Source organism: Mytilus californianus, unplaced genomic scaffold (assembly GCF_021869535.1).
Source record: "Mytilus californianus isolate M0D057914Y unplaced genomic scaffold, xbMytCali1.0.p SCAF_6, whole genome shotgun sequence".
Classification (NCBI taxonomy): Eukaryota; Metazoa; Mollusca; class Bivalvia; order Mytilida; family Mytilidae; genus Mytilus; species Mytilus californianus.
The window spans coordinates 71,527,825-71,555,246 of NW_026262712.1; the positions used below are offsets into that span (position 1 = coordinate 71,527,825).

General features: G+C 32.8%; 1 protein-coding gene across 3 annotated transcripts in view; it reads left to right on the forward strand.

The window, feature by feature from the left end:
* Window positions 1-27,422, forward strand: part of LOC127704607 (uncharacterized) — a 57,618-nt gene that overhangs the window by 315 nt on the left and 29,881 nt on the right. For 2 of the 3 annotated variants that reach the window (XM_052208723.1, XM_052208724.1), the window contains exons 2-14: window positions 101-189; window positions 1,621-1,727; window positions 3,525-3,708; window positions 4,276-4,415; window positions 5,937-6,077; window positions 6,852-6,977; window positions 7,646-7,762; window positions 16,263-16,382; window positions 18,322-18,417; window positions 18,792-18,926; window positions 20,571-20,831; window positions 22,160-22,249; window positions 24,620-24,956. In XM_052208723.1, coding sequence (XP_052064683.1) covers window positions 101-189; window positions 1,621-1,727; window positions 3,525-3,708; window positions 4,276-4,415; window positions 5,937-6,077; window positions 6,852-6,977; window positions 7,646-7,762; window positions 16,263-16,382; window positions 18,322-18,417; window positions 18,792-18,926; window positions 20,571-20,831; window positions 22,160-22,249; window positions 24,620-24,956 — 1,943 coding nt within the window. Of the gene's footprint in view, window positions 1-100; window positions 190-1,620; window positions 1,728-3,524; window positions 3,709-3,753; window positions 3,791-4,275; window positions 4,416-5,936; window positions 6,078-6,851; window positions 6,978-7,645; window positions 7,763-16,262; window positions 16,383-18,321; window positions 18,418-18,791; window positions 18,927-20,570; window positions 20,832-22,159; window positions 22,250-24,619; window positions 24,957-27,422 lie in introns of those variants that run through there. The other variant, XM_052208725.1, reaches the window with a different exon arrangement.

Genomic DNA, 27,422 nt, shown 5'->3' on the forward strand with positions numbered 1-27,422 from the left:
ATTAATGCAAATGCAGTTTTGTTCAATTTGAGATTGAAGGCATATTTGTTTTGCATCATCTAATTATTTATGCATGTTTATATTATTTCATATTTTTCAGCACTGAGGTCTTGGTGGGAAGTTCCAAGTATTGCTCATTTCTGTTCATTATTTAGAGCAGCATTTGATCTCCCAGATTTTGACATAGAGGTAAACAATTGGTAGAGCATGATCTTTGATTACATTAATCTGAACAATTTAAATGCACACACATTCCATGTGTGTTGAAAGGAACAAAAAGACATGTACTTTCATTTTAATTGCTGTCCCTTTTACATAATTTCACTCAATGCATTTGTTGATATAGGGGTTTTATTTTTCAAAACACCTTCATGGATCAGATATTAGTACATAATTTGAAATATTTTAACCAATTCACCATTAATAAATATTATTTTGAATTTAGATAATTTAATGTTCATTTGTTTTCGAACATGGAATTAAAACTTCAGCAACATAATTGAAGCACAAAGTGATCTATTTTCTTAAAACTAAAGCATTAGAGTTATGGTATTCAGCATGTTCAGCACTTTGCTGTTTAATACTATCATGACTTGTCAATTTCTCACCTGCTTAGGCTCTTGTTGATTTATATATTCATATTGTCATCGTTACTATTTCACAATTAATCATAAGTTAGTAATTATAACCATTTTTTTTTCTTAAAACGCTATAAATTTGAAAAGTAATATGTATCCAAAAAGAAAAGAAAAAAAAAAATGTCTGAACTAAACAGATTTTACTGTACATTTGTATACAAAGGGATGTAACTCTTAAAAACAAAAGTCAATCATCATTTAACTGCTTTCTTCCCATCTTGAATCAGACTAGTCTATTATTGTTCCTTTCTCATTATCAATATTTTTTTTTTTTAAACTGAAATATACAAGTCTTTTCTACAATACCATTGATTCGGGTTTTAACTATAACAGATAAGATGACTTAATACAAGAAAACTTTTAACTAAATCTATTGCCTGACTAGTTCATGTAGTTACTTGACTTTTAACTTCATTGATACTTTTTTTTTCCAGATAAGAATTTCTTATTGAACTTGATGTTTGAAACAGTTATATTTCGTTGATTTCCGATATTATTTTGATGATAAAATGGGCAATTATGTAACACTTATGAGAGGACATTGAAGGGTGAACAGTATTGTGAAAATCAAGAATTCCGCCATTCATTATAATATTGATCTATCATTAGTTTGTTACATGTGCTTTTCATCGAAATGTAAACATTTTAAACATGCCAAAATTAACATGGGGGAATAATAAACATTTCAACGACCATTTTAAGCATTGTAAAATTCTTCTGAAGAACACAGTATATCTATTGGGATTCAAAGTTCAGATCTTTTCCCTGCCCCGTGCTGAACACTTCATAATGACACTACTTTCAACTTTCGTCCAAATTATAAAAATGACAAGTACTGACAAAAGGGCATTTTGGACTAAAGAGAACACTGCATGTGCTATTAAGGACCACTTAGATTTATGTATATATTATGTTTAACCATTACCATATATGATTATATCTCATTTTGATATGCTTGCTGAAAATAAATTTATATTAATAGGATTTAGAGAACTGTTTATATGCCTTCTGTGAAGATCAAGAAAGTCCATTTATAATAGACTTAATTTGCAGACTACTTAGAGGATGCTATAGCAGAAAAGATATTGAGTATGTTAATATTATATGAAATAGAAATGAAATGAAACCTACCTTAGTATGATAAAATGAGCAGAAATACACATGCAAGATACTATGCAGGGGCTAATAAAGAAATCCACAATAAGTTCTTACAATATTTAATAAATACAATTAGCGATTATGATTGACTTTTTTCAATAATGGGCCAGTTTGGCTACAGACTGAAAAAAGATCAAGAGCCCAATATCGAATTCAGGAGCTCAAAATTTGGGATATTTATATATGCAAAGGAGGATGTATGATAAGGGCAATTATTTGGCCCCTGAAATTGCATAATAGTAAAAGTTGTTAAGCCTTTCAAAATTAAGTTAATTTTATTGATAAACGGGTTTATTTATAATCTGGACACTTTAGTGCAGAAATGTCACTATGACGTCATAAACTTGTCAAAATTTATGTATTTTACCTAAAATGACCATTTCATGCAAAGCAATAAATATATGATCAAGTCAGGTTGTACTCAAAAAGATATTTTACACACATTAACATCTTAGTAAAATACGTTTTGTTGCAAAATATCTTTTTGGGTAAAGCTGTTGCTCATCTCTAAGTATTATTGGCAACAGCTTAGAATGAAGATTTTTTTGGCAGTTATTTGCTGTTTTGCACTGTATGTAAGAATTTGAAGACTTAATGCCAATATGCAAGACAAACTTCCAAACTATGAATACTGTTTTACTAAATCTACGTTAGTATATTTTTGTCTCATCCACGGCTGAAGGGGTCATATTCCTGAGTCTACGTAGGCTTCCTAACAGATAATCTTCAATGGTTATGCACATGGACAAAGATGAATATTAGAAGTGCGCATCAAAACATAAAATAGTTTGTCTAACTACGAATGTCCGACAGACTTGTGTCTTATGAACATGGTGAAAAATCACAATTTAAATTATGCATTATGCATACAGTGGGACATTGAAACAATTAGTAAGCCTTGTAAGTATTTAATGTCTGTGACAGTCAGCCTAGTGGATAAGAAGGATGTGCTAAGAGTAAAAACAAATCCTCTTTGTGGTCATTATCAATTACCTGAAAGGTCTTGTGTCATGTATGTGCTGTAATTAATGTAAACTTTAAAACAAAATATAACTGAACTTAATCATTGACTTGGTCAAAAAAATATTTTTATGCCCCCGCTGCTAGGCGACGGGGGCATTAAGTGTTACCCTTTTCCGTCCCGTCCGTCCGTCTCGTATGTCCCCAAAATTGGTTTCTGTTCTCTAATTTTAGTTTGCCTCAATCAAATGTCATAAAACTTATACACAATGCTTATTACCACAAAACACAGATCAAATTTGAAATTAGGTGGCATCACTTTTACCGTTCATGAGTTATGCCCCTTTATAAAAATTGCTGAATTTTCGTTTCCTTTATCTAACTTTAGTTTGCCTCAACTAAATGCTATGAAATTTATACACAATGCTTATTACCACAAAACACAGATCAAATTTGGAATTGGGTGGCATCACTTTTACCGTTCTTGAGTTATGCCCCTTTGTAAATGGAAAAACTGCTAAATCTTTCGTTTCATGCATATTTACAAGCAGGGGCATCTGTGGCCCATAGACACATTCTCCATTTATTTTATATCAATTAAAATTGGGAAATACCAATACTTTTTATTATATAAGCTCTGTAAATTATTTTGTAAATTGCACTTTTTTGTTAAAAGGTTGAAAATGATGAGCTTGATACCTGTATACGAAATCAGAAATCCATGAGTTCATCAAGACTGTATATTGACTGTCTATTTTGTTTTTACAGATCATACAATTATGAAGTTTACTTGAAAGACATATTTAAATATCGAGCTGCTACTGAAGAAAAACAAACCAATCCATTCGTGAATTCCGATTTCAAGTCTTTAGATCTGAGAACTAAGGTTGAAGTACTCCATCAGTTGTGTGATTATCGTCTAGATGCTGTAGATGTTATGGACCAACTCAAGGTATTAAACATTGTATGAAAAGTGTTATGAACCAACTCAAGGTATTAAACAATGTATGAAAAATGTTATGGACCAACTCAAGGTATAAAATATTGTATGAAAAATTTTATTGACCAACTCACTAAAAATAATCAAATAAAATGCATTTTTGATAAAATAGAGATATATGATACCATTGCCCATGCACATAACACAACACAACACAACACAGATATTTTTGAAAGTAATTGTGATTACTGCTTGATTACAAACACTTACAGAATATTCTTTATAAATTTAAAAAGATAATAAAAAAATCATTAGTTTTATTGTCGCCTACTGCAACAGTTTTCAAAAATAGACAGGGGTCTTATCAATATTTCTAGCTCTAAAAATTTCTAAGGGGTCTACCAATATGTCTAGCTCTAAAAAATTCTAAAGTCAATGAAAGTTGTGAATGGATTTAACAGAAACAATCAAAGATCTGACATTAAAACCCAATTCTCAGGATAATCAGATGATGAGAATATTAAAATATTGAAAAATAAAATAAAATATTTTATGTATTAAAATTTGCCTCTTTTAAAGGGATTGGAAGGTGATAACATGCGTGTTTCACCATTGGGATCAGAGGATAGTGGTGCCACCTATTGGTATTTCTATGGAAACAGACTGTACAAGGAAGATCCAGAACCAGTTATTGAGGAAGAAAAGCCTAAAAAGAAAAAGTATACCTCCATAGACTGTATTGAATAAATCCCCCTTCTTCTAACAATGTTTTATTCAGGAATTTTAGTATTTGAATAATAACATTAGTTTCCCTGCATGAATTCTGTTTTTGTTTGTAAATACATCCTGGAAATATGAGTGCATGAATCTAAACATGTATTTAGATTTTTGATTATGGGCCCAGTTTTCAAGTTGGTCCAAATTGGGGTCCAAAATTAAGCTTAGTTTGATTTCAACAAAAATTGAATATATGAGGTTCTTTGATATGCTGAATCTAACCATGTATTTAGATTTTTTATTTGTGGGCCCCGCTATCAAATTGGTTCATATTGAGGTCAAAAGGGTCCAAAATTAAACTTTGTTTGATTTCTTCAAAAATTGAATTATTGGGGTTCTTTGATATGCCAAATCTAACAGTGTTTTTTAGATTTTTAATTTGGGTCCCGTTTTTTAAATTGGTCTTCATTGAGGTCCAAAGGGTCCAAAATTAAACTTAGTTTGATTTTAACAAAAATTGAATTCTTGGGGTTCTTTGATATGCTGAATCTAAACATGTGTTTAGATTTTGGTTATGGGCCCAGTTTTCAAATTGGTCCAAATTGGGGTCCAAAATTAAACTTTTTTGATTTCAACAAAAATTGAATACATGGGGTTCTTTGATATGCTGAATCTAACCATGAATTTAGATTTTTTATTTGTGGGCCCCGCTATCAAATTGGTTCATATTGAGGTCAAAAGGGTCCAAAATTAAACTTTGTTTGATTTCATCTAAAATTGAATTATTGGGGTTCTTTGATATTCCAAATCTAACCGTGTATTTAGATTTTTAATTTTAAGTCCCGTTTTTGAATTGGTCTACATTAAGGTCCAAATCGGGGTCCAAAATTAAAATTAGTTTGATTTTAGCAAAAATTGAATTCTTGGGGTTCTTTGATATGCTGAATCTAAACATGTGTTTAGATTTTTGATTATGGGCCCAGTTTTCAAGTTTGTCCAAGTTGGGGGTCCAAAATTAAACTTTATTTGATTTTAACAAAAATTGAATATATGGGGTTCTTTGATAAGCTGAATCTAACCATGTATTTTGATTTTGGACATTGGACCATAATAGGTAAATTAAAAAAATTCAAGTTCTTAGACCACATTCTTTCTGTGTCAAATATTTAATAACAATCCAAATTCAGAGCTGTATCAAGCTTGAATGTTGTGTCCATACTTGCCCCAACTGTTCAGGGTTCGACCTCTGCGGTCGTATCAAGCTGCGCCCCAGCGAAGCATTTTATTTAACCTTGATTTAGTCACATAAAGCAATAAATATTTCTGTAATGGTCCATTCTCAGAATTGTATCTGTAGGAATGGTTGTTTCATCCTTTCACAGAATTCTGTCTAAAAACCTTAATTAATGTTCCCCAAACTCAGCTTTTACTAAATACACCCCAAAAATCTTTTTACTGATCCAGTCATATTTGTTCATAAAAATTCCGATGGAATAACAGTATTGTTGTTTATTATAACTTAGGAAAAAAGAAAAGGAAAGTAACAAACAAGAGAAATCCAAAGGGAAGAAAGGGAAAGCCCAGAAAAAGAAGACAGAGGAAACCCCCCGTTCTAGAAAAGGAAGAATATTGTCGAAAAAGAGACATTTTGAATCGAGTGAAAGGTATAGACCATGCTATAAATATTTAAATGAAATAGTTTAGTTTAACTAAATACATTGTACAAAATAAGCATAGTTGCCAATGAAGTCTTATGGTATACAAAAAAATCATTATTTGTCAGAATGAATTCTGCCCGTCAATCATTCTGGTATTATGTCATTAGCATGTCAGGTTATCATGGATAATCAGTCATAGTTAAACTTTTGTTTAAATGCATGTAATGTAATAAAACTGACACTTAGAATATTCTACATTACACAAATGTCTACTATTTAAATGCAATTTTGCCTAGGGTCACATAAAAATTAACTAACGAGTGGTAAACCATAGTGATATGGCCTTCATTTCACTGAAAATCTATATAACTAAATTTGATCATAAGTATGCATTTGTGCTTAATTGTTCATGACTTAAATTTTTGTGAAATGAAGACCAGGAACATAAACACATAGGCAACAAAATAGAAAAAAATACAAGTAAAACACATAATATAATATGAATATAAGGAATAGTTGTATGATTGACAATATAATATAACATCATTACTGCCACAAAACATGAAATTGTCATATCTAAGTTATGTTTGGCAGTCCAATAAACAAGACTAAAAGTCTGTAATATTAAATTTTCATGTAAAAAAAAATAAGAACGAACAATGATGGAAAGGATTGCAGTGGTAAGTTTTTCAATGAAGCTTTGGCATGCAAAATATATGGGATAATTTATTAATTGTCAAAAGGGATTAGAACTAATCAAACTTTATAATTTTGAATCAGTGAAATAGAAGAAGCTGAGGAGAGCAGCAGTGAAGAAAAGTATGTTACCCCAGCAAAACAACAAAAATCTTCATCTAAAGGGAGACAATCAAGGTCAACAAGAAAATCTAAGACTGCCGAAAAAATGTATGATAATAGTATATCTGCTATGTAAACTCATTTATTGCAAAGCTTAAAAGACTTTCTCCAATCATTTCTGCATACTTTTCTACTGTTTATCATTGAAGGCAATTAACATATACTGTATATATAGAAATTTTTGCTATGTTTTTATTGTGAAAAAAATGCGACATGATCAGTTTTGCAAATACAAAAACTCGCACTTAATTTTTGATAGCATTGTTGGTATGCCAAATTTTCTGCAATCACAATTATTAATCTAATATTTATGTCTTTTGTTCAGTAATTGCTATAATAAATGCATGTTATTTGTTAAATTTATTGTAAAGTTATGAATACACTTTCTCTGAACACAGTAAATGTTCCTTCTGATAATCACTGTCATTAAATCCAAAAAGTAATAGACTTTCTCAGGTGCTACAAACATTCTGTTAACCCAACGTATTTTTGGGGATACTTTTTTTCACATTCAGCCCTTTCTAGATAACTTCAATAGGATTTATTCTGCAATTTTCTTACTTGATGTATTTGTACACTAGAAGATTCCAGTTCGGACATATTGGCAATGATAAATATTCACATTATTTTTCTACTAGCGAAAATCAGTTGTTTTACAGTAAATATATTGAAATGTTGTAAATACATAATTTATGATGATTGTGTATATCATATAGTGAAGAGGAACCAAAAGATTTGGGAACTAGAAGATCCAGTAGAAGGTTGTCTGCCCTTAGCACACCTGTGAGAGAGAAGAAAACCAAAGGTGGTAGAAAAAACTCTACAGTAAATGGGTAAGTTATTTTTTATACGACCGCAAAAAATTTTTGCGGTCGTATATTGGTATGACGTTGTCGTCGTTGTCGTCGTCCGAAGACACATAGGTTTTCGCACTCTACCTTTAGTTTAAGTGAATGGATCTCTATGAAATTTTACCATAAGGTTCAATACCACAAAAGGAAGGTTGGGATTGATTTTGGGGGTTATGGTACCAACAGTTAAGGAATTAGGGGCCAAAAATAAGCATTTTTGTAACTTCCAGACATAACTTGTGTGTTAGTGTATGGATCTCTCTGACATTGTACCACAAGGTTCCATATCACACAGGGAATGCTGGGATTGATTTTGGGGGTAATTGCCTCAAAATATTAGGAATTAGGGGCCAAAAAGGGGCAAAAAACTAGCATTTTTCTAGTTTCATGACAATAACTTGTGTGTAAGTGTATGGATCTTTCTGAAATTGTACTACAAGGTTCCATATCACAAAGGGAAAGCTAGAATTGAGTTTGGGGGTAATTGCCATAAACGTTTAGGAAAAAGGGGCCACAAATAAGCATTTTTCTAGTTTCCCAGACAATACCTTGTGTTCAAGTGTATGGATCTCTCTGAAATTATACCGCAAGGTTCCATATCACACAGGGAATGCTGGGATTGATTTTAGGGGTAATTGCCTCAAAATATTAGGAATTAGGGGCCAAAAAAAGGGGCAAAAAACAAGCATTTTTCTAGTTTCATGATAATAACTTGTGTGTAAGTGTATGGATCTTTCTGAAATTGTACTACAAGGTTCCATATCACAAAGGGAAAGCTGGAATTGAGTTTGGGGGTAATTGCCCAAAACGTTTAGGAATAAGGGGCCAAAAAGGGGCCAAAAATAAGCATTTTTCTAGTTTCCAGACAATAACTTGTGTTCAAGTGTACGGATCTCTCTGAAATTGTACTGCAAGGTACCATACCACAAAGGGAAGGCTGGGATTGAGTTTGGGGTGATGAATCATAAGGGGGTTCAAAAAATTTGGGGGGGGGGGATTTTTTTTGTTTTCCTTTTTTTTCTTTTTTTCCTTTTTTTTTTCTTTTAAAATTTTCCATTTTAAGTTGGTTATTTCTGTTTTATATTTAAAAGCAAATAATAATGATATGGTAGGAGATACACACCAAACAGGATGTGTAAATTATTATATAATAAGTATTGTGCAATAGCAAGAAATTTTCAATTGCACAGTATTGCACAATAGCAAGAAATCTTCAATTGCACAGTATTGCGCAATAGCAAGAAATCTTCAATTGCACAGTATTGTGCAATAATAAGAAATATCCAATAGCACAATATTGCGCAATAGCAAGAAATTTTCAATTGTACAGTATTGCGCAATAGCAAGAAATATTCAATTGCACAGTATTGTGCAAAAGAAGATACTTCGTATAAATTGCTTATTTCTTGACCAATTTCAATGGGGTTTTATTCTTGAATTCTTGGGGTTCTTTAATATGCTGATTCTAACCGTGTATTAAGTTTTTGGATTTTGGGCCCCGTTTTTAAATTGGTCCACATTTAGGTCCAAAGGGTCCAAAATTAAACTTTGTTTGATTTCATCAAAAATTTAATTATTGGGGTTCTTTGATATGCCGAATCTAACCGTGTATTTAGATTCTTAATTTTTGGTTCCGTTTTCAAATTGGTCTACATTAATGTCCAAAGGGTCCAAAATTAAACTTAGTTTGATTTTAACAAAAATTGAATTCTTAGGGTTCTTTGATATGCTGAATCGAAACATGTATTTAGATTTTTGATTATGGGCCCAGTTTTCAAGTTGGTCCAAATCGGGGTCCAAAATTAAACTTTGTTTGATTTCAACAAAAATTGAATATATGGGGTTCTTCGATATGCTGAATCTAACCATGTATTTAGATTTTTGATTTTTGGGCTCCATTATCAACTTTGTCCACATTGAGGTCAAAAGGGTCCAAAATTAAACTTTGTTTGATTTCATCAAAAATTGAATTCTTGGGGTTCTTTGATATGCTGAATCTAACCATGCATTTAGATTTTGGATATTGGACCATAATAGGTGAATGTCCAATTTAAAATTTTTAAGTTCTTAGACCACATTCATTCTGTGTCAGAAACCTATGCTGTGTCAAATATTTAATCACAATCCAAATTCAGAGCTGTATCAAGCTTGAATGTTGTGTCCATACTTGCCCCAACTGTTCCGGGTTCGACCTCTGCGGTCGTATCAAGCTGCGCCCTGCAGAGCATTTTATTTACATCTTTTGTTTTACAAGCAGTGTTTTGTTACACTTTTAGAACAAAGGGTGAAGGAACCAACACCTTGGAATGGGTTACTTTGGAGGTGTCTCATGATGTTGAAGTATTGTCAAGTTGTATAAAACTGCAACCTCTGGTTGTGTTGTTTTCAATTTATACTGTATATATTTCAAAATCTGGATCAATAAAAATAAGCCAGCATATCTCTCACTACATTGATTTTTCTTAAACAACCCACAATACCTTTTCATATTGTCATTACCTTTTAAAAGTTCCACTTCTTTCAAGCAAAGTAATAGATCCTTTGGTTACTTGCACCTTAATTTTTATGCAAATGAATTCCTAAACTTGAGCATTATAACTATAGTGCCTAACAAGATTTTGGGAGGTAGACGAAATTGACCTTAAATTGATCGTATTGAATTTTGATGTCCCAAAATAGGCAGATCGGACATCTTTTGACTTTATTTACTGACTACTTTTGTTTGGGATTAATTGTAATTATAACATTATAATGAGACTGAAAAATGTTTTTTTTTTGTTAAGATAAACAATAATTTTACCTGGCGTAGCCGTGCGTAAAATGTATTTCGGCATTTCTCTTTGAAAAATGTCTTGTTTTATTGTCGAGCCTGCGACTTTTGTCGCAGAAAGCTCGACATAGGGATAGTGATCCAGCGGCGGCAGCGTTAGCTAACTTCTTAAAAGCTTTATATTTTAGAAGCTAGAAGACCTGGATGCTTCATACTTTGTATATAGATGCCTTATGTTACGAAGTTTCCGTCTGTCATATGTCCATTGTCCTTGACCTCATTTTCATGGTTCAGTGACTACTTGAAAAAAAAAGTCAATATTTTTTGTAATGTTAATTTCTTTCTTATTATGAGTAATAGGATAACTATATTTAGTATGTGCGTAACTTGCAAGGTCCTCATGCCCGTCAGACAATTTTCATTTGACCTCGACCTCATTTCATGGATCAGTGAACAAGGTTAAGTTTTCGTGGTCAAGTCCATATATCAGATACTATAAGCAGTAGGTCTACTATATTTGGTATATGGAATGATTGAAAGGTGTACATGTCCAACTGGTAGGTGTCATCTGACCTTGACCTCATTTTCATGGTTCAGTGGTCAAAGTTAAGTTTTTGAGTTTTGGTCTTTTTTTCTAATACTATATGCAATAGGTCAACTATATTTAGTATGTGCGTACCTTGCAAGGTCCTCATGCCCGTCAGACAATTTTCATTTGTCCTCGACCTCATTTCATGGATCAGTGAACAAGGTTAAGTTTTCGTGGTCAAGTCCATATATCAGATACTATAAGCAGTAGGACTACTATATTTGGTATATGGAATGATTGTAAGGTGTACATGTCCAACTGGTAGGTGTCATCTGACCTTGACCTCATTTTCATGGTTCAGTGGTCAAAGTTAAGTTTTTGAGTTTTGGTCTTTTTTTCTAATACTATATGCAATAGGTCAACTATATTTGGTGTATGGAAATATTTTATGATGTACATGTCAGTCTCGCAGGTTTTATTTGACCTTGACCTCATTTCCACGGTTCATTTCACAGTGTTTAGTTTTTGTCGAGCCTGCGACTTTTGTCGCAGAAAGCTCGACATAGGGATAGTGATGCGGCGGCGGCGGCGTTAGCTCACTTCTTAAAAGCTTTATATTTTAGAAGGTGGAAGGTCTGGATGCTTCATACTTTGTATATGGATGCCTCATGTTACGAAGTTTCCGTCAGTCACATGTCCAATGTCCTTGACCTCATTTTCATGGTTCAGTGACTACTTGAAAAAAAAGTTCAGATTTTTTGTAATGTTAGATTCTCTCTTATTATAAGTAATAGGATAACTATATTTGGTATGTGCGTACCTTGCAAGGTCCTCATGCCCGTCAGACAGTTTTCACTTGACCTCAACCTCATTTCATGGATCAGTGAACAAGGTTAAGTTTTGGTGGTCAAGTCCATATCTCAGATACTATAAGCAATAGGTCTTGTATATTCGGTGTATGGAAGGACTGTAAGGTGTACATGTCCAACTGGCAGGTGTCATCTGACCTTGACCTCATTTTCATGGTTCAGTGGTTATAGTTAAGTTTTTGTGTTTTGGTCTGTTTTTCTTATACTGTATGCCATAGGTCTACTTTATTTGGTGTATGGAATGATTGTAAGGTGTACATGTCTAGCGGGCAGGTGTCATCTGACCTTGACCTCATTTTCATGGTTCAGTGGTCAAAGTTAAGTTTTTGAGTTTTGGTCTTTTTTTCTAATACTATATGCAATAGTTCAACTATATTTGGTATGTGCGTACCTTGCAAGGTCCTCATGCCCGTCAGACAGTTTTCACTTGACCTCGACCTCATTTTATGGATCAGTGAACAAGGTTAAGTTTTGGTGGTCAAGTCCATATCTCAGATACTATAAGCAATAGGTCTTGTATATTCGGTGTATGGAAGGACTGTAAGGTGTACATGTCCAACTGGCAGGTGTCATCTGACCTTGACCTCATTTTCATGGTTCAGTGGTTATAGTTAAGTTTTTGTGTTTTGGTCTGTTTTTCTTATACTGTATGCCATAGGTCTACTTTATTTGGTGTATGGAATGATTGTAAGGTGTACATGTCTAGCGGGCAGGTGTCATCTGACCTTGACCTCATTTTCATGGTTCAGTGGTCAAAGTTAAGTTTTTTGAGTTTTGGTCTTTTTTTCTAATACTATATGCAATAGTTCAACTATATTTGGTGTATGGAAATATTTTATGATCTATTTGGCAGTCACGCAGGTTTTATTTGACCTTGACCTCATTTTCAAGGTTCATTGCTCAGTGTTAAGTTTTTGTGTTTTGGTCTGTTTTTTGTCGAGCCTGCGACTTTTGTCGCAGAAAGCTCGACATAGGGATAGTGATCCGGCGGCGGCGGCGGCGGCATTAGCTAACTTCTTAAAAGCTTTATATTTTAGAAGGTGGAAGAGCTGGATGCTTCATACTTTGTATATGGATGCCTCATGTTACGAAGTTTCCGTCAGTCACATGTCCAATGTCCTTGACCTCATTTTCATGGTTCAGTGACTACTTGAAAAAAAAGTTCAGATTTTTTGTAATGTTAAATTCTCTCTTATTATAAGTAATAGGATAACTATATTTGGTATGTGCGTACCTTGCAAGGTCCTCATGCCTGTCAGACAGTTTTCACTTGACCTCGACCTCATTTCATGGATCAGTGAACAAGGTTAAGTTTTCGTGGTCAAGTCCATATCTCAGATACTATAAGCAATAGGTCTAGTATATTCGGTGTATGGAAGGACTGTAAGGTGTACATGTCCAACTGGCAGGTGTCATCTGACCTTGACCTCATTTTCATGGTTCAGTGGTTATAGTTAAGTTTTTGTGTTTTGGTCTGTTTTTCTTATACTGTATGCAATAGGTCTACTTTATTTGGTGTATGGAATGATTGTAAGGTGTACATGTCTAGCTGGCAGGTGTCATCTGACCTTGACCTCATTTTCATGGTTCAGTGGTTATAGTTAAGTTTTTGTGTTTTGGTCTGTTTTTCTTATTCTGTTTGCAATAGGTCTACTATATTTGGTGTATGGAATGATTGTAAGGTGTACATGTCTAGCTGGCAGGTGTCATCTGACCTTGACCTCATTTTCATGGTTCAGTGGTCAAAGTTAAGTTTTTGAGTTTTGGTCTTTTTTTCTAATACTGCATGCAATAGGTCAGCTATATTTGGTGTATGGAATGATTGTAAGGTGAACATGTCTAGCTGGCAAGTGTCATCTTACCTTGACCTCATTTTCATGGTTCAGTGGTCAAAGTTAAGTTTTTGAGTTTTGGTCTTTTTTTCTAATACTATATGCAATAGTTCAACTATATTTGGTGTATGGAAATATTTTATGATCTATATGTCAGTCACGCAGGTTTTATTTGACCTTGACCTCATTTTCAAGGTTCATTACTCAGTGTTAAGTTTTTGTGTTTTCGTCTGTTTTTCTTAAACTATAAGCAATAGGTCAACTATATTTGTTGTATGGAAGAATTGTTAGCTGTACATGCCTGCCTAGCATGGTTCATCTGACCTTGACCTCATTTTCATGGTTTATTGGTCAATGTTTAGTTCACTTGGTTAATGTTAAGTTTATGTGACAGTTGTAATAAAGCTTTATATTTAGGACTATCAACATAATATCAATGATTAGTAAAGAAGGCGAGACATTTCAGCGTGTGCACTCTTGTCTTAAACTATAAGCAATAGGTCAACTATATTTGTTGTATGGAAGAATTGTTAGCTGTACATGCCTGCCTAGCATGGTTCATCTGACCTTGACCTCATTTTCATGGTTCATTGGTCAATGTTTAGTTTACTTAGTTAATGTTAAGTTTATGTGACAGTTGTAATAAAGCTTTATATTTAGGACTATCAACATAATATCAATGATTAGTAAAGAAGGCGAGACATTTCAGCGTGTGCACTCTTGTTGTGTTTTGGTCTGTTTTTCTTCAACTATAAGCAATAGATCAACTATATTTGTTGTATGGAAGGATTGTAAGGTGTATATGTCTGTCTGGCAGGTATCATCTGACCTTGACCTCATTTTCATGGTTCATTGGTCAATATTTAGTTTTCTTGGTTAAGACTGTTTCTTAGAAACTATAAGCAATAGGTCAACTATGTTTGGTTTATTGAATGATTGTAAGGTGTACATGTATTTCTCGTTTGGTTTATCTGCCCTTGACCTCATTTTCTTGGATCATGTTAAGTTTATGTGTTACTTGTAGTAAAGCTTTATATTTAGGACTATCAACATAAAATCAATGGTTAGTAAAGAAGGCGAGACATTTCAGTGTGTGCACTCTTGTGGAATAAAACGTCTTATTTGTAAACTTTCTCTTTTTTCTTCTGAATAGGCTATAAAAAAATAATTTAATTACTCTATATGTGGAAAATTTTGTGAAAAATAAGAAATGGCAATTATTACCTTTCATACCTTTAGTTTCATTGATAAAAAATAATATGGATTCGTCCAGTGTCCAGTTTGAAGTTTGAATGTCATTTAAGTTACTGTACACATCCATGCATGTACTGATTTAATCATTTTACGTGTATGAAAAAATAAAACAGTTTGAAGGTAAACTAATAATAACTTAATCCAATCAAATTGCATAAGATTCAATAACAATGATCAGTCCACATCATAATAAGTAATAGGGGTAAACTTGGTAGGGAGAAAATGACAGATATTTTAAGTTCATTTTTTGCAATAACGAATAAAAATATGTCAACCAAAAGTTTTGCTATAATTTCAAAAACATGTCGTTCTGTATTAGCATAGTTTTCGGATCTTTCATTTGCGTATTTAAGGCAATAGAAAGTTTGGGCTTCAAAAGTCTACATAATTATTGATTTTATGCAGAAAATACACCCTTTTGAAACATTTAATGCATGGATACAAAGTAAAATCATTTCTTAAACAGTGCAAATAATTCATTCTGATAGTGGTATTGTCATAAAGTGCGTTGAAATGAACCGTGGTGTATCAAACATCCAGTACCCTCACAAAATGTTATCACACACTATAGATGAAGGTTCCTCAGATTATTTTGTGTACATAAAATTCAGTTTCTTGGTCAGTAATATAAATAAATGACAACTTATTGGATGCCAATCAACTATAATATTTTCATATAAAAAATATGATTACAAAGTCCCATCTAACAAAGAACCATAAACCATTTGATACAAAACTTGGAAGAAGGAGCTGACTACTTTGTATTTTGGTGTAAATTGGTTAAAAAAGTTGTTCTGCTAAATAACTAAATAAATATCTGTGTATGAATAAAATGGATGGAAATCAAATTCTTACAACACTCTCTAAACAAGACAAAAGTAAAACAGCAGCATGGTTCCTTGTGAAGATCCCTAACAAATAACAACACTTTAAGGCTAATTATTATTTTTTACCCATATTCTCTAATTACCATTTTTGCTTGTTTGTTTTTTCATTGACTGACTCCACATTACCTTTTATTTATTTATAGTTATTACTTGGTGCAATTGTTTACTTTATGTTATGATTGATAAGTGACTGAATATAGTTGTAACATACATTCAAAAGTTAGAATGATGATATAAGATATAAGTAAAAATGAAAATTTCAAAAATGGAAAACAGGAAGTTATCCCTCTCTTTTTTGGATGTTGTGTGTGAAATTTAAGAAGTAGTCATTGTTATTTTAGGAATTTAACAGATGAAGATAGTGATGATGACTGGAATACACCTTTATCCAAAACAATGGAGAAAACACCAACCTCATCTATAGGGCGTCTGAGAAAAGGTAGACAGACTTCTGTTGAGAGGTGAGTTCCTCAAATATGTTAAAAGGAGGGTTTTGCAGAATGTATAAGCACTAAAACCAATGAAATCCAAAAAACCAAAGGAACCAAAACAATTAATCATAGAACAATCTAATCATAGGGCAAAAACCTTTAGATGTATAAAGATACTTTATACCCTGTACAACCTAGAGGAAATTGTTTTCCAAATAAAGAGGGAAAGTTATTGGACAGAAATGATCTAGAGAAAGTTGCAGATTCAACAAAAATCAGTTTAAAACAAGTAAACTGACAAATTAAGAAATTGTGGAATCATAATTTTTTTAGACATCACAAATTGGTTTTTCATGTTTAGGACATCACTGATTGGTTTTTCAGGTTTTGGACATCACTGATTTGTTTATCATGTTTTGGACACCACTGGTTAGTCTTTCATGTTTTGCAAATCGATAATTGGTTTTTATACGACCACGACCGCAAAAAATTTTGCGGTTGTATATTGGTATGACGTTGGCGTCGTTGTCGTCGTCTGAAGACACATAGGTTTTCGCACTCTAACTTTAGTTTAAGTAAATGGATCTCTATGAAATTTTACCACAAGGTTCAATACCACAAAAGGAAGGTTGGGATTGATTTTGGGGGTTATGGTACCAACAGTTAAGGAATTAGGGGCCAAAAATAAGCATTTTTGTAACTTCCAGACATAACTTGTGTGTTAGTGTATGGATCTCTCTGACATTGTACCACAAGGTTCCATATCACAAAAGGAATGCTTGGATTGATTTTTGGGGGTAATTGCCTCAAAATTTTTGGAATTAGGGGCCAAAAAAGGGGCAAAAAAACAAGCATTTTTCTAGTTTCATGACAATAACTTGTGTGTAAGTCTATGGATCTTTCTGAAATTGTACTACAAGGTTCCATATCACAAAGGGAAAGCTGGAATTGAGTTTGGGGGTAATTGCCCAAAACGTTTAGGAATAAGGGGCCAAAATAAGCATTTTTCTAGTTTCCAGACAATAACTTGTGTTCAAGTGTATGGATCTCTCTTAAATTGTACTGCAAGGTTCCATATCACAAAGGGAATGCTTGGATTGATTTTGGGGGTAATTGCCTCAAAATTTTAGGAATTGGGGGCCAAACAAGGGGCAAAAAACAAGCATTTTTCTAGTTTCATGACAATAACTTGTGTTTAAGTCTATGGATCTTTCTGAAATTGTACTGCAAGGTACCATACCACAAAGGGAAGGCTGGGATTGAGTTTGGGGGTGATGAATCATAAGGGGGTTCAATAAAATTAGGGGGGGGGATTTTTTTTTCCTTTTTTTTTCTATAAAATTTTCCATTTTAAATTGGTTATTTCTGATTTATATATAAAAGTAAATAATAATGATATGGTTTGAATAGGTAAATTAAAAATTTTTAAGTTCTTAGACCATATTCATTCTGTGTCAGAAACCTATGCTGTGTCAAATATTTAATCACAATCCAAATTCAGTGCTGTATCAAGCTTGAATGTTGTGTCCATACTTGCCCCAACTGTTCAGTGTTCGACCTCTGCAGTCGTATCAAGCTGCGCCCAATGGAGCATTTTATTATATTTTAGACATCACTGATTGATTTCCCATGTTTTGGACATCACTGATTTGCTTTAGCATTATCTTAGATCTTGAGACTGCTCAGTGAATGTTATCACAAGCTTAACAGGTGTTTATGGTATTCCTTTGAATATTGTTTACATAAGATTCATTAACCCACGTCAAAAGAGGTGTTCAGCATTTTCATTTTCTATCCTTATACACTGCTTGCAATTTGATTAATTTAAAGAACAAACCAACATTACAATTTGTAGATGTGTTCCTCATTTGATTTAACTGGTATTTAACGCCTGTTGTCATACTTGTATGCCTAATAAATTTAAAATTGGAGAAAACACTGTTTCATAAATAAAATTATTATTTTGTAGTTCTGAGCGTGAAGCAGAAGAGACTGAAACAAAACCAAAAAAGAGAGGAAAACCCAGGAATTCTGTAAAGATTACACCAGATTCCTCAGTTAATGGGTAACTATGACTCCAATACACAAAACAACTTGAACTATTAGCTATTTTAGCCTAACCTCCTTTAAATTTTAATAAATCAGTATTTACTTTAAAATCTTGCAACTTGTCTACCTATACTTTTTGACTATAACTTTCTTTGGAGATTACCATTTATAATGAGTATTGCTGGAAGTTGAAAAATAGGTACATGTGTACCTTAAAATTGAGAAATGTTGATATATCTTAAGCCATTATATATTTTGAAATTTTCTGCATCATACAAGAATAAAGGTTTGTTAGTTTATATTTTGAATACATCCTTATGATATTTTTTAATTGGACATTGATAAATCTATCTTAATCTAAATGTTAAGTATTGTGATTGTATATTATAGTGATGCTGAAGACCAGAACTTAGATGATATGATTGATGAAGACATTGATATGAGGTTTAATAAGATGAAGGGCAAGATCAGAGGTCAAGGTAGCAGCCGTCAGGGTTCAAGGAGAAATAGCCTAGAGAACAAAGAGTAAGTGCAGTACCTTTAAAAGAGGGGTGAAAGATACCAGAGGGACATTCAAACTCATAAATCGAAAATAAACTGACAACGCCATGCCTAAAAAAGAAAAAAACAAACAGACAAACAGTACACAAAACACAACATAGAAAAAAAAAACCTAAGCAACACGAACCCCACCAAAATGGGGGGTGATCGCAGGTGCTCTGGAAGGGTAAGCAGATCCTGCTCCACATGTGGCACCCGTGGTGTTGCTCATGTTTGTACAAACCCAGTAATAAGTCTAAATCAGAAGGTCACATTTGTGAAAAGGGAACAGGATTGTAGTTAAGACATAAGGAACATATCTTCTATCATCCGTGAAACAGATAGTCCATAACGGTCAACCAACTCGTGATGGCATCCGTAAAATTTACGAAGGGATGATTTCAACTTCATCATTTTGAACTCTTGGTTTAATGGCTTCCTTGTGAGCAGTAATCCTCTATCAAATCTCTCTAAGAAACTTGAAATCATTTCATTGAGTTTAGAAATATAATAATGATATTTAATAACAGAATTTATTCAATTGTAAAAACAGCATTTAAGGTCGTATATTGGTATCACGTTGTAGTCATCGTCGTTGTCGTAGTCCGAAGACATTTGGTTTCCAGAAAATAACTTTAGTATATGTAAATAGAAATCTATGAAATTTAAACACAAGGTTTATAACCACAAAAGGAAGATTGGGATTGATTTTGGGGGTAATAGTCCTAACAGTTTAGGAATTGGGGGCCAAAAAGGGGCCCAAATAAGCATTTTTCTAGTTGAACGGTGTATGGATCTCTGAAATTATGGCTTTGGGGGGTTATGGCTCAAACCGTTTAGGAATTAGGGGCAAAAAAGTGAGAAAAAACAAGGGTGTCCCGGTTAATGGACAATTAAAAAGAGTACAATATTATGTTTGGATTACCTCCCTTACACTGCTTTTAAATTATGTATAAAGAAATATTGTATTGTCTTGAGGTGATTAGCTGTCAATTTATTTTTAGAAGTTACTATTTAAAAATGCTGATTAAGGAATATTAATTTTAGTCGTGGTTATGCATGTCATTTTCTATTTTAAGACTTTTATGATGTTTTTAAATGGGTAATTATGGTTGCAAACTTCATTGGAAATTTGAATTGAGAATATGACCCTATCTTGAGGGAAAGAATTTTTTTTTTGGAAAAAGGAGGGGAGGTGAAAAAAAAATTGGGGGTGGGTGGGTAAAAACGAAATTGAGAGGAGGGGAGTCGCAACAGTATAGTGTATTGCACAAAAGCAAAAAATTGAATATAAATTCAAATCATATAACCAATTCTAAGTTCTTTGACTACAGTTATTCTGTATCAGAAACCTATTATGTGTCAAATATTTAATTACAATCCAAATTAAGACCTGTATCAAGCGTGAATATTGTGTCCATTTTTGCCCCAACTGTTCAGGGTTGGACCTCTGTGGTCGTATCCAGCTGTGCTCGGCACAGCAATTTATTAAGCTTCTGTCAGAAATGTACAACTACCTCAAGTTAAAACTCAGCTAGCAAACCATGTTAAACTAGTATAACTCTCATCATCCAAAGAGATCAAATTTTTTGTGGAGATGAATAGTTATGCTTATAAATTTGATTACAGAACATTGGAAGCTGACAATAAAAAAGATGATGAAAAGAAAGAGGCAACAGAAATAAAAGAAGAAACTAATGGAATAGAAGAACCAATGGAAACAGATGACCCTCAAGGAAATGAGGTTAAAGTTGAAGTCGTTGATAATGCAGCAGATATGAAAGATGTTGAACTTATTAATACTAAAGCTGAAATAAAAACTGATGCAAATGAAACTGACTCAAAAGTTGACACTGATAACCATCTGTCAACAGATAAACAGGAGTCAAGGTAATTTTACCATAGTTTTATTTATAATAGACTGAAGATTGTGTTGTAGGTAAGTCAAAACATATCATATATTGCAGGCTATTTCAGTGGCAACTTTTACAAATCAGAATCTCTTGAAATTTCACTAGCTGTCTGATGGTCTGGATGTTATAATGCTTAAAGGGGCACTAGCTGTCAAATTCATGTTCACCGATTTGACTCAAATTCTCATATTTGATTTATAACAATGTAAAACATTTATCCAAATTATAAAAAGTCTAAAATAAACAATTTACAGGGCATGGGCTCGAGAATATGTAGCTTGGTTTCGTGTGTATTTTAGTCTAGGCGCCATCTATAAATTAACTATCGAGTTGACAGCCGAACACATCCGATGGCCATATAAGCGATATAAACATAAATATAGATATAAATAGATATTGAAACTCGTGCAATTGGATTTTTCTAGGTCTGTTTAATTTCATATTATAGATTAAAAATATATGTTAATCATCTTTTTAACCTGTATAAGAATGGTTTTTGTGGATCAAATCAGTCAATCAAATGAGTTACCCTTGTTTCACTTTCAATGTTGACATTATTTTCCTTTAAATAACTCAACACGCACAATGCATGCATTATCTATTTCTAGCCAAGGGGTTAAATTGAAGTTCACATGAATACGGATTCAATGGGGTCGAATTATTCACTTGCAAGTGCATAATTCATCATCAATGTTTTATAGCTTATTTTGACAAAATTGAACCATACTGGCTACTAAAAGCGAATTATTATTTCACTATTCTACTTTCATTAATGATTGAACAAAAAAAATCATATTTCAGATTTTTTATATATCTCGTAGCTAGTGCCCCTTTAACACAGTAAGTGTTTGCCTAATACGGTGGATTTAAAGAAAATGAAAGTTTGTTTACTACTCTGATATTTTGCTCACTTAATCTGAAAGGCACAGAATTGAGACTTGGATGTGCTGTTTTTCGGCCTTAGTGGTGACAATAAATATTAAATGTTTGTTATTAGGTTTATATGCAGTTCAGATATCTTTCTCTGTAAACAGTTCATTAAACTCAGTTATGATAGAAATGCACATTAGACATTGACTGAATATTATTTTAATTTAATAAAGGAAACAAATCCCACCTCTGCATTATGGTCTATATCACTTCTCCACTACCTATATATATTTGTAGAATATGAACTGCTGGTCACTCCTCGCACGGAAATGAAATACATCTTTTTGAATTCTAAATGGGAATGGAGCTCTTTTATTTTTCAATCCATATGAACTTTAAACTAGAAAAAAAGCAAAATATTTTCCTTCATTTTAGGGAAGACGATACCCAGCCTGATATAAAATCAGAACAAGAAAAGAAAGATACTGACATTTCTGTGACAAATACTAATAATAACCATGACAGGTAAATTGTGTAAACAGCTGATATTATAACCTTTAACCTTAGGTTATATTACTTTTTATTCGCCCGTCAAATTTTTGACGGGACTTATTATGGTATACAAATGTCCGGCGTCCGTCCGTCTGTCTGTCCGGCGTAAACATGTCGCACCGTTACTTGAGAATGACTTATCCAAATTTCATGAAACTTAACATAGTTGTTTCTTATGATGGTCAAACGATCTGTATACTTTTTGGTGAAAATAAGATTAAAACTTTTTGAGTTACGGGACTTAGTAACTAAAACAGGTGTGTGTTTTTTTTCACATGTCCCGCCGTATCTCAAAAACAATTTATGATTATTGCTTAAAACTTTACACACTTCTTAGTTATATTAATCTTAAGATCTGTATACTTTTTGGTGCTGATTCAAAATTTTATTTTAGAGATATTGAGTATTTTGTTAAAAAAGGGGGAGGGGTTTTTCACATGTCGCGCCGTATCTCAAAAATGATTTATGATTATTGCTTAAAATTTTACACACTTCTTAGTTATATTAATCTAAAGATCTGTATACTTTTTGGTTTTGATTCAAAATTTTATTTTTGAGATATTGATTTTTTATTTTTTAAAAGGGGGGTTTTCACATGTCGCGCCGTATCTCAAAAACGATTTATGATAATTGCTTAAAATTTTACACACTTCTTAGTTATATTAATCTAAAGATCTGAATTTTTTTTGGTTTTGATTCAAAATTTTATTTTAGAGATATTGAGTTTTTTGTAGTAAAAAAAGGGGATTTTCGCATGTCAGGCCGTATGTCAGAAACTATTTATGCTTATTGCATAAAATTCACACACAAGACGACGGGCGTATCATGCGCTCATGGCGCAGCTGTTTATTAATGTTGGCTTATTTATATGTATATTTCCTTAGAACCATGCAATAATGTTTCATATTTTTCAAATGGTATGAAAAACAGTCCACCTTTAGTTTATTTCAGTATCAATATCACGTCTCTAACTGGACACATTTGAAAGAACGGTGTACTCAAATACTCAACAAAATCTAAATTCTTACACTGTAGTTGGTATTCTTTGGTTGCTCTGTAAAGATTTCATATTTTCAAGAACCATTGGAATTATTATCATATGCAGGGTTCTCACTAAGGATTTTTGAAGGTGAATCCAGGGACTCATCATTTATAATATGTATAATTCATTATTTAAGTCTCCATGACAAAAAAGACAAAATTTAGCTTATTTTAAAACTTTTGATATAAAATTATTATATATGTCCTCTGTTGATACAACATTTAACAATTTTATGCCTCTTTGGGCTCATTATGTTTGAAAATGATGAGTCCAGACAGATCTTCATGAGTCTGGTGTACCATAGTGAGAACCCTGTGTATGTAGAGTTACTTCCCATTGATTTGTTATTGACTCTGATATACCTGCTGAAAAACAACAACACTACTTTATTGGATATGATTAAGTACTTAGATATGATTAAAGGATACATGGCATATACATAAGTAACACAACACCCTAACAACACCATGAGATAAGAAAGACATGTAGATGCAACCATTAAAATAAAGAGATGTTGTATGATTGCCAATGCCCTCAACAATGAGAAAAACCCGTACTGTATAGTCAGCTATAAAAGACCCTGACATGACAAAATGTGAAACAAAGGAAAAAAACCAATGGCCTTTTTTATGACAAAACAATAAAATGGACAGCAACCAATGACAAACTTAATTACAGGCTCCTGACTTCTGACAAAAGTTTACTAAAGCATCAACCAGTACACTAGTCCAAATAATTATGACGTCTTGAAAGGCTATTATTTTTTTTGCTTTGACGCCTTACAGCGAAGTTTTAACGCTGAAGCCATCTTTTTTGGTTGGATTTTGAGAGGGAATTTTGTTCTCTACTTTGAGACTAAATTTAGCCATAAATTTTCATTGAAGGGTAGAAATTTTTTCATATATACAAATTCTTACCTTTTATGTGTTTGTTTGTGCAAAATATTCCCAATAATTCCCTAAAGTAATGATAAAATAAGTTACAATTCCATCCGAGGCGGACGATTATCTACTGCTTTTTTAAAACGTTTATCTGATTTCTTTTTAGGAGAGTATAAAATAAATTTTTGCACCAAACTCGGTAAAATTTGACAGACCCGAATTTCCGGAAGGTTTGTTTTATATTATCCGGAAATGCAGGTTCATCAAATTTTACCGAGTTTGGTGCAAAAATATATTTTATACTCCTAAAGTAAAGCATCTTAAGGAGAAATCAGCTAAACGTTTTAATAAAGCAGTAAATTCTCTCACACATTTAGGTCTTTTACCAATATAGCATTTATACCTAATTGTCTGTTTCAGTCAATCACAAGAAAGTGGAATTAAAGAGGAATTAAAAAATGAAATTAAAACAGATTCTACTGAAGTGAAGGAAGAAAATTCAAATATGACTTGTGATGAAAATGAATTAAATGTTACTGATTCTAATGCACATGACAGTGAAGTGAAATTTGAGGACAAACCACCACCTAAACCGTTATATCATAACCCACGATGGCACCTTGTGTGTTGTACCCTGGAGGAATGGACAGCATTGTCTGAATCTTTGAAGGATAGTACGACAAAGAATGGAAAAGACTTGTTTAAATGCATTGTCAATGATTTCTTGCCAGAAATGCCAGCCATTTTGGAAGCCAGGGTAAGTTTACATTCATGTATGTAGTCATATTTTGTAATTTTTATGGTTAATGGACATATGGCTTTTATAGTTTAATGTTGTGTCCATTTTGCTGAACTAGTATACATTATTGTATAGGGGCCATCTGAAGACTGCCTCCGGGTACTGGATTTTCTCCCTGTGTTAAAGACCCACTGTTTTCTGCTCTAAAGTCGGGTTGTTGTCTCTTTGACACATTCCCCGTTTCCATGCTCTATTTGATTTGTTTTATAGCAAATTTGAACAGTTGTTTATTAGTTTCTATTATTACAGACTTTCTCTTATCATGTCATTGGTTCTATGAACTTACATCAAAAATAATTTTGCTTTTGATAAGATTTTAGTAAAGCATCTCTCCTAAACAAAGAAAATTATGGAGAGTGAGTTTCTTCTGCATTCGAACAAGAATTCCTAATGACTGAATGCAACATATAGAGTTTTTTCTTAACTTTTAAGATGGAAAATGAGCAATTTTTCTAAACTTTCTAAATGTTTTTCTAAACTGAATAGCAATTTAAGCAATATTTTAACATTCATTCGTGTGAGGTAGATTTTCTACTTTGAAAAGAGTACAAATTAACCATGAGATAGAGCTATTTAAAAACCATGAAATAATTTCTTGGAAATATTTATGAAAAGCTTACATATACCTAAATTATAGTTTCCCTAGCAACAACAAACATCAGTTTTGAGAGGTAACTCAGATGAAAAATGTTGCCCTCTTTAAAGTTTGAAAAATGGGCAAATTAAACAATAAGCCATAAGGGCTCATTTCTTGAATTATTTGCATGACATAATAAAAAGGTTTTTCATAGCAATCTTAGTTAATATGTCAATGGCTTTTTGGAATTATGAGGAAAAAATTGGCATCAAGCATCCTTTGACCTCTATTGCTTGTCCATGGTTTTCTCATAAATTTTGACAAGGCATTATATTTAACAGACAAAATTACTTACAGAAAAATGCCTTGAGTGTGTAGGTAAAGGTTATATCTTTGGTTAGCTTGCTTGCTAGCTGAACCGTGAAGTCATTATTAAGTTAGGTATACTACCCTCCTTTAAGAGTAGACGAGTCTGACAGATAACCAATCTATCTGTCTGTAGGACTAGACTACTCCGAAAGGAGGGTAGTATACCTAACCTAATAATGATTTCACTGTTCAGCTAGCAAGCAAGCTGACCAAAGATATTACCTTTACCTACACACTCAAGGCATTTTGCTGTAATAAGCTCTGATTTTCAAGATTACTGAATTAAGGAAATGAACAAAAATTTGAACATTGACAGAAAGAAGTTGTTTTAAACATCTCTATCCATTCATTATGCATGGTGCAGTCACTTACAGTTCATCAACTGGAGCTTAAACATGCTAACATTCTACATCATTTGGTCTCTGGTGGAGAGTTGTCTCGTTAGCAATCATACCACATTAGTATTATTATTATTTTTAAAGTGTTCAGTTTAAAAGTTCCCCATTATGTTGCCATTGTTGATCACATTAAAGTACAATTGAACACATGATAGATAGTATGTAATGCAATAAAATAACAATTATAATAGAGCTAGAAGCACTGTTGCAGATTATTGTTGCCATTATTCCATCATATTGTATCTCATTCATTTAGAAGTGTGATTGTCGTATCTTATGTACATGTAGCATTTCATTGGATCTGGCATTTCAGAGTGATAGGACCTTTTTTACATTTGAATGGTACACCAAGAGATTTTAAAAATAAATAGTCACCTGCTTTAATGATTGCAGATAAACTTCTAGCTGAAGGCATCCCCACTGACTTGGGAACAAGCATTTTTAGATTGTGACATCATTAATGAATGAGAAAATTTGTATAACTTTGGTTACACTATGCTTTTAGGTTATACACAATCTGATGTTTCTGTATTGTTGTCCTATAAATTATACAAGATATTTCATTAACAGGTAACTTGTGTTTTCATTCCATTTCTTAGAAACCCAATGTTATATATCAAAGATGTTTCATCCCTGAATCGCCCTTGCATCATGTGCACATATATAGATTGCTAACTGGAATAGATCTCATACATTTATGTTACTCCGACAGGGTTGATGTTGCTTCTAGTGGACTTGGTCCTAAAAGGTGCCATCCTTTCAGTATACAATACTTTATATTGGCATAATATAATGATCACTTTTATTGTATATTTTAAGTGTATAAATTATCAAAATATTGCATTTTTGTACTTTATTAGGAGCAGTAAGCTATAAAAAGCCCCAATATGACAAAATGTGAAACAATTCGAAAGAGAAAACCAAAGGCCTACAAAGATAACTAAGATTGCAACTCCATCAGCCAAAGTTGACTTTGCGCCCTGCGGAGCATTTTATTTGCTATTCAGATATTTTAGTCTTGAGCATAACTGATGAATATCAAATATTTGCATTGGTTGTTTCATTACATTCAGGTCACTA